Source organism: Blennius ocellaris (genome assembly GCF_963422515.1).
Source record: "Blennius ocellaris genome assembly, chromosome: 3".
NCBI lineage: Eukaryota > Metazoa > Chordata > Actinopteri > Blenniiformes > Blenniidae > Blennius > Blennius ocellaris.
This window is the reverse complement of record NC_137652.1, coordinates 19,072,151-19,085,988: the sequence shown is the minus strand read 5'-3', so window position 1 is coordinate 19,085,988 and position 13,838 is coordinate 19,072,151. Positions and strand designations below refer to the sequence as shown.

At 43.1% G+C, this 13,838-nt stretch overlaps 1 protein-coding gene across 1 annotated transcript in view; it reads right to left on the bottom strand.

Annotated features, from left to right (window-relative positions):
• Positions 1-11,601, bottom strand: part of cacna1ab (calcium channel, voltage-dependent, P/Q type, alpha 1A subunit, b) — a gene marked incomplete at its 3' end in the record, with an annotated part of 96,926 nt that extends 85,325 nt beyond the window's left edge. Inside the window, exons 1-2 of the mRNA XM_080521013.1 lie at positions 11,503-11,601; positions 11,027-11,166 (exon numbers count right to left, since the gene is read on the bottom strand). Of these exons, the coding sequence (XP_080377139.1) occupies positions 11,027-11,166; positions 11,503-11,595 (233 nt within the window). The 5' untranslated portion in view covers positions 11,596-11,601. The remainder of the gene's footprint in view (positions 1-11,026; positions 11,167-11,502) is intronic.
• Between the last annotated feature and the right edge of the window lie 2,237 nt (positions 11,602-13,838).

The window sequence follows — 13,838 nt, the reverse complement described above, 5'->3', positions numbered from 1 at the left end:
AGACATTTGTGAAATGTTTTTTTTTTTCCCGTTTGTTTTAAATCTTGATAGTGAATAAATTCAACCTAGGTGAGAAAAGATTTGGTCTGTTACGTTCTTACTATTAGCTTAGCAACATCATTTTAACAACTGTTATGTCAGTGCTCACTAAGACTCAGCGGCTTTCCCACGGGAGAGCCTATCAGACAGGCAAAGAGGCGAGGTCGGCATAAGAACCGGGTGGGAACGGTCGAAGGGGAAAGTGGCAAACTGTAATGGCTGCATCCCGTTGGGGCTGTGGTGTTGAATCGCCTCCCTTCTTATGTCACGAGGCCACCCTCTTGCACTTCATCAAAGATGCAGCTATCTGTATTTTGGTTTCACTCCTGCTTCTTCACGTCTTTCTCCACCCCCTGGTTGCCAAAGCGTCCGCTGGCAAAAGAAAGACAGAAGCACTCTCATTCTGACCACATTCCCCGTCCTCATCCACCCTTCCTCTCCTTTTCCCTCAGTTCATTTTCTCGCTCCTACGTTGTTGCTGATCTCAGCAGAGTGCTAACACTCAGCTGATGCACGCTCTCTCCCCACCTCCACCCCCAGCCAAGCTCACTTGTTCCCACCATCTTTCCCTCCTCTCGCTTCATTGTTTCACTCTCTTACTCGTTCCTATACTCACTTAAATTCCTGTTGGATCTGGTACAGTGAGGGTGAGGAGAATTGAAGGGGTCAGACTGGACAATAACTAATAAAAATCTCACACTCAAAGAGACTTTACATTGCATTATTAATTCATTCCATCCTCGATGACGGTAAACTACGGAGGTAGCCACAGCTGCCCTGAGGCAGACTGACGGAAGCAAGGCTGCCATTTTGCGCTATCGGCCCACCAACCATTCACTCTCACACTGCATTCACTCAGGCAGTTTGGGGTTCAGTGTCTTGCCAAGGACACTTCGACATGTGGGAAGGCAGGGATGGGAATTGCGCCTGCAACCTTCCCCTTGGGAGACGACTGCTCTACCAACTGCACCGTGCCGCCCCAACTCCCTTGTCTTTCCGTGTTTGTCCTCCACATCCAAACGCCTTCCATGCATGCGTCTGTCCTTTAATCAAATATGTGTTTTATTAACCTTTGTTTATCTTAGGGGTGGCCTGCTGACTGTGCATTTCTGAAAAAACTGCCTGTCCACTGGAGGAATTTAGAGCTCGAGTGCTTAAGTTTCATTGACACATGTCTTTTTCCTTTCTCCTGTGTCCGGGCGTCACTCTTTCCTGTGGCTCCAATCTCTTTTCTGTTTTTCCACTCGTTTCCCTATACTCATGCACACTCTCCCTCTCTGCCGGACCGGCTGATTGGTCCACCTGTCCCTCAGTCTCCTGCCAGCAGGACTTCTGGACTTCACAAGGACACAACGTCTGGACTGCTCCATCCTTGTTAGTGTTTGCTTTCAGTGTGTTAGCGGGTTGTTCATGTAACATGTCGTATGATTGAATGTGTTTGTGTGTCGTCTCTGGACTTTTTCTCTGTAGTTTTATGCCTATTTGTCCCCGATAGGAAACTGACAACACAAACTTCTAATAGTACTGAGTAATTAAAAAAAAAAAAAAAAAAAAATCTTATTAATACATTTCTAATCTCAGAATTAAAGTTAATGCAAAACTAGATGATTTTATTCAGTGTGTGTTGGTCAACATCTGCTGGTTAAAAGACGATTGGAGCCTTGTGCTGGTGTACTGATTATTGATTAGTTGAATCCTTGTTATAGTCAGGTTTAATCAAAGTACATGTTGATTTTCAGCCTTTTTTCTCGCACAGACTTCAATCAAAACCCTTTGCCCCATCAGTTGAGAATGACCAAGTGCCTGCTGTAGTCAAGATGTCATCATGATCTGAGAATTTTCACCAGATGGTTGAAAAATGAACCTCCATGAACTTTCTGTGCGGTTTCATCGACATCATCTTGTCATTATGCCGATAATGGCTCAGTTTGCAGTGATGAGTCCATGGCGGTAAAGAAAGTACTGAATAAAGTAGTACATGACTATATCATTATCGCCATGGCTGGTAGTGGAGGTGATGCCATGTTTGAGGAAAAATCTATGGATCCAGTGAAAGAGAAATCTTCAAGATGGTATTCTCACCTTTGCTGCCAGCGAGGAGAGAGTCAGGCATCAGCCTCTCATTTTGCTAAGGGACACTTGCGCTGGACAGTGAATTGTTAGTGCTGGTAGGGATAATAATTGACAATCACTTGCTTACCTTCAACACCTCTCTGCCCTCACACTGCGCGTCTGTAGGTGTGTGTTTCTGTCTGTGCTCTATTTCTGTTCACAAGGGTGTGTGGGTGAGCAGAAAGCTCCACACTATGGAGCAGGCTTATAACTAAAAAATGGCATTGCTTGAAGTGACATGTCAACCATTTTGTCTTGCAACTGCTGTTTGGAGAAGGTTAGCTAAACCATACTAACGTTCCTCAGGGTTTAATACAAGTAGTTTGGGTTTGTCAAACAAATGTACAAATGGAATCCAATCAAGGCAAACAGCAACTTACATTTTAAATACAGTCTATTACAGCTGCAACTATCTTTAGGACTAGTTTAAGCAATTGGAGCACCCGATTCTTAAAGTTCCTATTGCCAAATAATAATACCATCGATAGAACATACAACAGACTTCTGTTCAAGGTACTATTGAACAAATATAAACTGTGGGATACCTATACCATGGAACATGTATATAGCACAGGAAACAGTCTTCTCTTTATGAAGTCATATATGGCCATAATCCTGACCCTGATCATGATCTTAATTAAACTTGAACCTCAATATTGGTCAAGTTGAACATTTAATATAGACTATGCTATCTTGACTTGACCTTTATCTTCATCACAACCTCAGTCTGGATCACACCCTTAACCTTTGATCAAATCTTTCCAGACATGAATCTGACTGTTACTTTAAACTCAACCAATTGTCCGAATTCATCTCCCACAAATTGTATACAGACAGCAATGCAGACAGTACTAAACCAAGACTGATACCAAAAGGTTCCTACCGATGCCAACCAATCATCCTGTGGGCCAGGATGCAGGAAGTCATAATGAACATCACGAACAACCATAACCCTTGCAATAAGTTTCCAATCAAACTTGAATCTTCATCTAAATCCAAGGAAGTTTAACCATGTGATATTGCTTCTATGCTTTACACAAACCTGTTAGTTCTTCATTCTGAAAAACAACGTTTTCTCACTGGATGGTGGTGAGTACAGCTGCCTCAGAGATAGAAGGCTCAGGCTTGCAGATTATAGAGTGGCAATCTGCCAAGGATGTTTCCTGCACTAAGCCCGAATTCAGGAACGACAGACTCAAGCCTGCCTCAAATCCTACCTTAAATAAAATGGTATGAACTTCACCAACCTGGCCACAGCCTATGCTTGATATTAAAACATCCCTTGTCTGTCATACCTCTCAACACCCCTCTGATACTTTCAGCACATTTCGGTGAGCGTTTTCGAACATACATCCACGATGATGCTTGTAAAACCCAACAGTCTTTACGAGTGCGAGTGTTCATGCAGCAGGTAACCTGCAGGGCAGAGAGTTGGAGGGTATAGGAGAACATATAGCAGAGTGATGAGCCTGTAAATGACTGCAGAGCAATAATGATAATGGAAGTGATGGCAAAAGGACAACTTTCAATCAAGTACTCTCTCCCTCTCTCACCTCCTCTATCTCTCTCTCTCTGACCTCATTTTTCTCTCCCCGCTGGACTTCATTTCCTCTCAGTGTTCGTACCACAAACACACCGCGCTTGCTGTGACACCTCTGTGTACTGCTCCTTAATGTTTGATTAAAGTTTGATCCTGTGTTGGGAGTGACCTGATTCAAGCCACACTGCGCGAGAATGTTACAGTCACAGTCAGGAGGCTTTTTTTTTTTTTTCTCATTTCTTGTCTTAAGCCATTTATTAACCTTGGTGGCCTGAGCCAGCTGATACAGGCTGAGAAATGTCTCTGTGAAGACCAGCTTCATCTGATATGTCCTCTTGCTGACGCAGAACTCAGCGAGCGGCGGGTGCAGTGACTCAGAGGTTGCCGTTTCCCCTCTGTCTTGGGTTCTGATGTCACTTAGCATCTCAGCCAGATACACCAGTGACTCAGTGTGCCATCTCTCTTATCCCCCAGCTGGGAAGAAAAAGCTTTTCGAAAACTTCTGGGGTTTCTTGATCTCAGCTCAACAGTCTGTCACATCTCTACATTCAGAAAAGTACAAACGTATCTGCTACATGTAAACAGATAAAATGTTGATTAAGAAAGGCAGCAAGCACAGTGGGTTGTTGTTTTGTGGCCATTTACGTCATAATCCACTCTTTTTTTCTTACCATCACTTAACTACACAACTGGAATAGCAGAAAGTTATAGGATAAGATGTTGTAGTTGGCACTATATCAATAAATATCAATTTAATGAATGTATGTTAATTCTACTTTACTCAACTGCCTCATCAACATCAGTGTTTAGTTAAAACGCAATGGTGTGGTTATATACTAATCATCCATAACATGATAAACACCTGAATCCTAAATGTTGAACAAAATTCACAAAGGAGTTTCTGAAATATCTCTAAACATTTAGAGCTCCCTTATGTATAGTAAACAAAAATATAAACGCAACACTTTTTTTTTGTTGCTCCCATTTTTCATAAGCTGAACGCAAAGATGCAAAACATTTTCTATATACACAAAAGGCCTATTTCTCTCAAATATTGTTCACAAATCCGTCTAAATCTGTGTTAGTGAGCACTTCTCCTTTGACGAGACAATCCATCCCTCCTCACAGGTGTGGCATATCAAGATGCTGATTAGACATGATTATTGCACAGTACCACAATAAAGTGGTAATAAGATAGTAAGATAATAAAAGATATTAGTCTTAAATGTCATTGATTTAATTTTGATCTTGATATCTTGGGTTAAATTTACAAAAGAAGGCACACAGGGAACTTTTTCCCCCCATTGTGATCAAACATAGCCGAGTTGCTAATTTATTGAAGTTTCCTCAAGACAGAATAGTTGCACCAAAACGTATTTCCAGCAGGACCTGTCCATGGGGTATCCTGTGTTTTGCTGCGTGTGACTTGCACCTGAATGCGTTTACTTTCCTACATGCTTCAGAGTATGGATGTGATAGTCGTTTATTTTTGACCGCTGTCTCTATGAAGATCCATTAGCAGAGTCATGGGGACATCAGTGGTGTCCTCTCATTGACTGACCCAGACTCTACTGTAAATTATTAGATTAGTGTGTGACGTCACAGCGCGGCACCGAAAATCAATGGACTGTCATTCCTGCATACTAAGTACAGTGGACACTGTGTGTGTGTGTGTGTGTGTGTGTGTGTGTGTGTGTCTTTTTCCCTCCTCTCATCTCTCTCCACCCCTCCAGTTTGTTGGGTAAGAGTGAAGTCAGCACACACACACACACACACACACACACACACACACACACACACACACACACACACACACACACACACACACACACACACACACACACACACACACACACACACACACACACACACACACACACACACACACACACTTCATAACAACAGTGGCAGAAGCCTCCTCAGTCACGACTCACACAGCACCAGCGCGCGCTCCCATAGAGCCCCACAGATGAGAGACAATTTGACTTAAAGAATCAAAAGCAGAGTTTAAATGGCTTCTTTGCATCCTCCAGGCTAAAAGTGTCGAGTCAAACTAAGATTGTTTTTCATTTTCAATCCTTAAACTCTTGAATGTGGCGTTGCTTTACTGCAGTGGGAGACCATCAGGGCCTTCAAGGCCTTCTCTGCAGGCCTAAGAAAAATATCTGAATAACAGATTGATGTTGATTACATTTTGTCCATGAATACTTATTAAATAATTCCAAAGGGTCTGTCAGCTTCTTCTCATCGCTTCTCCCCGGCTGCGCTGCGTCCAGACATGTACTTCGACATTAAAGCTTTTAACCAATCATATTTCAGCCATCTCCTGTTGGTGGGTAAAGAAATCTGCCTTAGGCCTTCAGATTCAATTCTGCAGGCCTCTGCAGTGTAAAACCGGTGTCGGTCACGTGGCTGCTTCAGCCAATCAGATTTTGATATTGGGGAGGCTGGGCCTTCGAGAAGGCCTAGCAGCGTGAGATCAGTGTATTCAAGGCCTCTGATTGGATGGTCAGAGAGTTCACTCTCCAGCTGGCTGCATCTGTAGCGAGCTGCACAAACGGAAATATAGCTGTGTTTATTTGATAGCGGTTTTGTTAACTTAAAATGACTAAGAGAAGATAAAGACATTGGGTTGCAGATTTATTGTCAAAACAATTTTCAAGTGGGTAGCTTTTTATATATGACTATTGAGGAACAATCAGATTGAGATAAATTCATGTGCTGGCCTTCTATTGGAAAACATAACTGCCCACTGCTGGGCTAGAATGATGTATGAATGATGACCAAACCATCTTTTTCCAAGCATTTCTATTGTCAAAACAGGAATTTTCTGCAAAACTTCGCATTTTTTTATGCTGCAGTCACAGAAATGTTTCGAGATGTTCTCAGTCAGCGTCAACAGTAAAAGGACTCATCAAGGCTTGAAATTCCTTCTTTAGGAGACTCAAACTGATTACAGGTGGAGGTGGGGGAGCGTAGCAGCATTCTCTGGTGGAGGTGAAGACGCATATACAATTATCATTTCAATCTTCAAAAGAGAAGCCACCTCAAAAAGAGTCACGATAAAAATGTGAGACTTTTCAAGCCCATCTTGCCTTTTCTTGGATTGGAGCTACTGCAGATTGCAAGAACACACACCGTCTTGCATGCACACACACACACACAGCGGGAAAACATGGAAAACATATGCTAGCTGCTTGTAGCTTGAGTTCACACCAAGACCTTTCTTTCAATTGAAAACGTTCTATATGAATAAACATGAAAGCTTGAAATATGGCTGTAATTGCAATATAGGCCATGCATAGTAATTGTGTGTAAGTTTACAGTGTCTAAAAACGGAAATGATGTGCATGTGTGTGTGTGTCTGTGTGTGTGTGTGTGTGTGTGTGTGTGTGTGTGTGTGTGTGTGTGTAGGCACCATAAGGTAGCAGCAGAGTGTGTTATATAGGCTGTGCAGAGTGATTGATCACAGGGAGCAGGGAAAAGCAGGTTACTGCAGCGCTTACACACACACATTCATTCCTCTCTGAGTGCGCTCCTCTCGCCATTTCTCATTTCCCTCTCTCTCTTTCTCTCTCCCCTCCCCCCTTGTTCCATCTCCATCTTCTCCTTCCCTCCTCCAAGCCTCTCTCTCCTTCCCTATACATCACTCTCACCTCCCTGACCCCCCCCCCCCCCCCCCGCCACCAGCAACCATCACTCTTCCCTCCTTCCTGTGGTCATCCTCTTCTTTTTCACTCTCCATCCTTCTCACGCCTTCTTTTAACATCCAAGCCCATACTGAACTCCCCCCTCCTCTCTCCCTCCCTGCTCTCTCTTTCGGTCCTGTTATCCAGACCCCAGGGGAATGGAAAGACACTGTCACATGTTTTTTTTTCTTCTTCCACCTCCTCCTCCTTTCTCCTCCCCCTGCTATCTCGCTGCAGTAGTACTCCACCAGTACTCAGGCGAGGGGCTTCGTTACTCTCCAAGGGTCTCTCTGTGCTCTCTCTCTGCATGTTGGTTTATCTATCTATTACATCCATCCATCCATCCATCCATCCCATCTTCAATGCTAAAGGAAGTGGGGAGTTTCAGTAACAGCAGTTTGAAGCTATATTTATGGGTTATGCACGTAGATAATTAATTGTAAAGGAAACTCTATCCAGTCTTCTGGACTTGGTAAAAGGCTGCATGACATGAATGCTTGTCTTTCTAATTCTAGCATCAAGTACTGCTCTTTATTGTAGAAGGAGATGAAATTACACAAAAAAAATATTTAGCAGTAGTGGGTAGACATAGACCATTGATAAGGTACATCCCCTTCACATCCCTCTGCAATTTATTTAGTTGAAAAATGAATGAAAGCGCTATTAGGATGAAGTGTGAATGACTGAATAATTACATTCATAAAACGTCTCATATGACTGAACAACTTTATTCAATGGCGGATCTCCAACGGTGCTGGTTGGTTTATAGTGGCAATATGATGTAATTGAGAGGGTTGCAGCGATGGAGCAACAATCTCAGGTCAAATTTTTATTGCGTTTGAGTGTCCGATGACACACCAACGGTGATGGGAGCCAGTGAAAGGGCAACTTTTTGAAAACAGATCCCAAGGTGGAACTTTTTTGAAAAGCTTCAACTCCATGGAAACGGTAGAAATTTCTTTTTTCTGAAATGCTGCTACTGGCCGGCCACGGCCGGAGTAAATAGTTCTTCTGCACGTATGTGAGAAGATGGGAATAACAACAACAGCGACCGCTAGAGTGTCATGACCTCCAGTCCTCCTAGTGGTAAACCAACCTGGTTGTCGAAGGAACGTTTTTGTCCCCGTGTGGACAGGGCCTAAAAACTTGCAGTCATTATATTTCATGTCACAGACAAAAAAACGATTGACAAAGTTCTCAAATTGGCTGTGGTTACATTAACCATAAATAACCGGATTAAATGTTGAAAGTTTTGTGTCTGATTAGATTTGCCCGTTCAGATTAAAATCGGTGTAGGTGTTTATGAGCTGAAAAATCATGAATAAAAACAGCACAAGATATTGCGTCGAACTGTCAAAAATGTGTACACATCTGATACCTTTATTCAGTCTTCAAGTAAACAGGTAATCTGATCTCCCCTTAAGAGTGAATTTGAAGCACTGCTGTCTATTTCTTCATCTGCAGCTGAACACGACAAAATGTCCTGTGTTGTAGTTTGTTACAAATATATTAAACTGAGCTTGGAGAGAATAATAATATAAAGATTTGAGGAACTCAAATTTTGCTCCCCCTCTGTCGGCTATCACTATAACAACAAACCTGCCTACGCCCACCTACACCCATCTCTGGGAGAAGTGACATTTCACTTTGCCCCGGTGGCCGCCCCCTGCAGGGATGCTGTGATACAGAGTGTGTGTGTGTGTGTGTGTGTGTGTGTGTGTGTGTGTGTGTGTGTGTGTGTGTGTGTGTGTGTGTGTGTGTGTGTGTGTGTGTGTGTGTGTGTGTGTGTGTGCGTGTGTGTGTCCTCATTAAAGGAGGATAGTGACCGAGGGGGAGTGTCCCTGATCACACACATACACCATGTCAAACCAGACCTCTGCTGTGCATCTGTGTGTGTGTGTGTGTGTTTGTGTGTTCCTTCTGTTGTTGTAGCCTTTCAGAATCCTCTCTCTCTCTCTTTCTTTTCTCTCTCTCACATTAAGATAATATAATTTCTACCCCCCCATGCTAATCCTAACCATCCCAGTCTGTTGTTCGTCCGTCGCTACAACGAGGGCCATCAAATCATTGGTTCATCGGGGTTGCGTGGGTGAAGAAAATGATTGATGACTTTGGGTGAAGATTTTGTTTAGAGAGAGGAAGAGTCACAGAGCATCGTCCTCACTCTCCAGCTCAGTGGCATGACCAGGTCAAGATGACTGGAGATGGAAATGAATGCAGTGGATGGCCACTTAGTCGAATCTATCGACTGTGCCCGAAGCACTCCACGGTGCCTTTCGCATGCTGGCCGTTGGCTCAGGAGAAGCTCATCTGTCCTTTGACAGGTCTTGGTTTTTTTTTTTTACCTGCTGGGTGACATGCCACCACACACACTGATTAGGGAGCCGTTTCGACAACGACTGCCTGTCCATGATACAGGTTGTACTGGCCTACATGTTACCAGTAGCAGGGTTTGAGCCCTGACCTGAGCTGACAGGCCAGTCTAACCATACACCTAAAACTTTCTTAAATAGAATAACTAGTTGTTGTTTTTTTTTTTAAACTTGTATTGTGGTCGTGTAAACAAGGCCTAAGGCAAACCAGCTTGCAAGGTCCACTTGAATCAGTCAAAGCCATTAAGCAGGTCTATTTTCCCTACATGACAACATTTATCATTATTTGATGCACAGAGATTCAAATACGATGTTAAGCTACTGAAAACTCGACTGTTTGCTGATATATCTGCTGATCTGTTGATATATCTGCTATAAAACTCAATACAATTTATATGCAAAAAAACTATTTCATCTGTTTTGGACTATGAAAGCTAAATCCACTTTCTCAAAGAAAAGATAATTATAGCTTGCTCAGTGCTTCAGCAATGTCATGGAAATTGGTATTAAAACTTATGTTCTTGCTTGTTGGATCAAGAACAGACTTATTGTACCATCTTTTGGTTGTCATGACAGTGGCTTCCTCACATTTGGCCTCATCTACTAAAGCTTATCATATAGAAATGAGCACAAAACTTAATACAATATGACTGCATCCATTTTTAAAGTGCCAAGAATATTAAACCACAGCTTCTCTTAGAGACATCATTTCAGTAATACCTGATAGTGAATGGAAGACAGATTTCAGCACCAACTTGAACAATTAAGAAAAACAAGTGGATGTGTTCGTATGTACTGTTGTGCTCAGTTTGATTGGCTGTTCTTGATTGTGCACAGTGTGTCTGCATGACAAAGACAAAAAACAGAGAACGGAGCATTCGAGAAAGGCAAATGATGTGGTTGTGCACAGCAGTATAAACCCCCCCTACCAAAAAATCGCAATATTTGCTCTCGTGATGGGAAAAAAAAGCCTCAACTTCTGATTGCCCCGGCTAACCCAGCCAACAGTACAGTGGAGCAGGTAACCATGGAAACACAGCCTACACACTTCAGCAAACAGAAAGAGGTACAAATTAGGTACCGTTTGTACAAAAAACACAAACAACTCAAAACAGACATGAATCGTACACCTACTCTTGACTATAATTTGAATATTGATAATTACCAGTAGCCAAAAATAACAAGTGATAAGAAAAGAGAACAACGTGTATATGTGATGTTTCAAAATGGTGAGAGAGAAAAAAACCCAAAAAAAAGAACAAACGAGGACTCACCCGGTGAGCACGACCACAAAGTCCATGACGTTCCAGCCATTCCTCAGGTAGGAGCCCTTATGTAACGCAAAACCCAGAGCCAGGATCTTTATCCCTGACTCGAAACAGAAAATGGCTATGAAGTAGGGCTCGGTCTCCTCCTGCAGGGGCCAAATGAGAGGGTGGCAGGGTGGAGGGGGAGAAAATGGGACAAATGAGTTTGATGATAAAGAACACTCAGTACTTGTATAATTAAGAAAGAAAAAAAGACTTAGTGTTGAGGTTTAAAACAGTCTATATGGTTAAAATGTATATTTTATTAAAAGCAAACACATTTTGGGTGGTGGTTGTATTTGGTATTTTATTACAGTGGGATTGTGAGTCGAATGCACACCCGCCACTGTATTTAAAGGCCTTTGGGCACACATTAATAATTCTGGCAAAATGTGGCTTTCTGTGTGTCTGTATGCGTGTGTGTGTGTGTGTGCGTGTGTTACCAGTCGCTCGGACAGAGGCGTCTTGTCTCCGTCTGGAAGGTGCTGTTCCAGAGCCAGGACGATGCAATTTGCAATGATGGTGGTGAGGATCATCCATTCAAAAGGAGTGCAGGCTGAAGTTAAGGCCAACAAGCAACAGTAGAAACACACCATATACTTCTACAACGCGCGCACGCACACGCACGCGCACGCACACGCGCACGCACACGCACACGCACACGCACACGCACACGCACACACACACACACACACACACACACACACACACACACACACACACACACACACACACACACACACACACACACACACACACACACACAGCAGTTGCTCGCACTGCACAGCCACTGCTGACCAACTGCTGTTTAAAATTTCATTCTATTCACCCAGACTGGCCGGTGACATTTCCCTCCCTCTGCTGCTCCGTCTGTCCATATATTTCATATTCTTTCTAATGTCAGACTGTCCTGTAAAGGTACAACAGCCTGGAAAACATGACTCATAAACCACAAGTTATGACATTTTTACGTTAAATGTCTGGGATCCTTCTACGCTCTATAAAAAGAGTCAAGATTTTTTTCACCTAATGTTCTTTTTCAAAGTTGGTTGTTCGGCTAGAAAACTAGGTGTCTCCACCTCTGGGTCTGGTTTTACTGAAGGTTTCCTCCTGTTTAACCTTTCCACTGTGAGTTTTATACAATTTTGGTTACGACCAAAGAGCTGTCCCACAGTTTGTATGTATATGTTAAAGTTGTCAGGTTCAACTATCTTCTCTTTTCACAATGTTAAGCCCAAAAGTCAAAATGAGTCTTCATGTGCAATTGCACAACACAATGAATCAATGAATTAGGTTGTTTACAAACTGACTGGACACAACCAATGCATTTCTTCACCCACTTCACTTTGCATTGTAATGAATTTTTGTTTCTCTGGTTGTCCTCTAACCTCACAGCCGAAGGAGCAGGCAAAGGCTCTGGCCCCAACATGAACTCTGACACCCCCCCCCCCCTCCCTCAAGGGTTTCCAGTATCCCGGGGTTAGCAACATCTGCTTTAGAGCAATTTGTAGGTCATTTCCTCTTTGCAAATGTTCAATTCCCTAAACCTTGGGAACTTGACTCACTACATGAAATTTGGTGTCCTTTTATATATGTGACACTGTGTTACCTTGTGTGCTCACCATTAAGTTCACCAAGTTCAATATTAGTTGTGTCAGCACACCACTTTACACATTTTTTTTTGCCGTCGGCATTGCAGTGAGAGACGTTCTGAAGTGTGGACTGAAAACGGTCAGTTTATTGCATTGGCATTAAATTCCTCCACACACAAACACAGCCGGACTGACTCACAGAGGTCGCCTGGTGGAGCACCCAGCTTTTCACAGCGCTCCATCCCATCCAGTCAAGTGTGTGTGTGTGTGTGTGTGTGTGTCCATGCCTGAGTAATGGCTGCTGGAGGGGCTAAGATGACTGGATACATCCAGACAGATCAAGCCTGTGCCTAATTGGCCAGTCATTATCCTGTTAGCCTGTGTGTGTGTGTGTGTGTGTGTGTGTGTGTGTGTGTGTGTGTGTGTGTGTGTGTGTGTGTGTGTGTGTGTGTGTGTGTGTGTGTGTGTGTGTGTGTGTGTGTGCCTGAGACTACGTGTTCATTGTCATGTTTACCAGATGCAACAGTGACATTGACACTATGGCCGGAGGATGGCCTCCTTGTGTGTGTGTGTGTGTGTGTGTGTGTGTGTGTGTGTGTGTGTGTGTGTGTGTGTGTGTGTGTGTGTGTGTGTGTGTGTGTGTGTGTGTGTGTGAGATAAGAAGCTGCCAGTTGACATGAGTGGATGAGACAGGTCGGTTAGGGGAGTACACACTAACAAGACAACGCTGAACTACCCAGCACACGCTGGCCAGCAGACGCACCTCACACGCCTCCTTATGAAACAGGCAGCCGTGGAAGCAACCAAACGTTCGTCCAAAGTGACAAGGTTATGATTTTACAGCCAAACTACACTTTGTGGTAACAAAATGTACTAATGCTGATTCTGAAAGTTCACTTCAACCACTTAAGAAGCATATTAGGCTGAAATGATGCTTCAGATTTGCTGATTAGAGGTGGGTGCGTTGTTTTTTGTTTTATCCATACATATACCATGATATAAGAGAAGAAGATTCAGTATGAAATAATCATGCCACTCAAGTTTTTGGATGTCAATGGAATAGGTTGAGACCTGTGAGGGCAGTGTTGTAAAAAAAAAGCTCAAGAACAAATGAACAACAGAAATGTCATATCTTTTGAAGGACAACCTGTAATTGTGGACACTATGGCATTACCTCACCTCGGCAT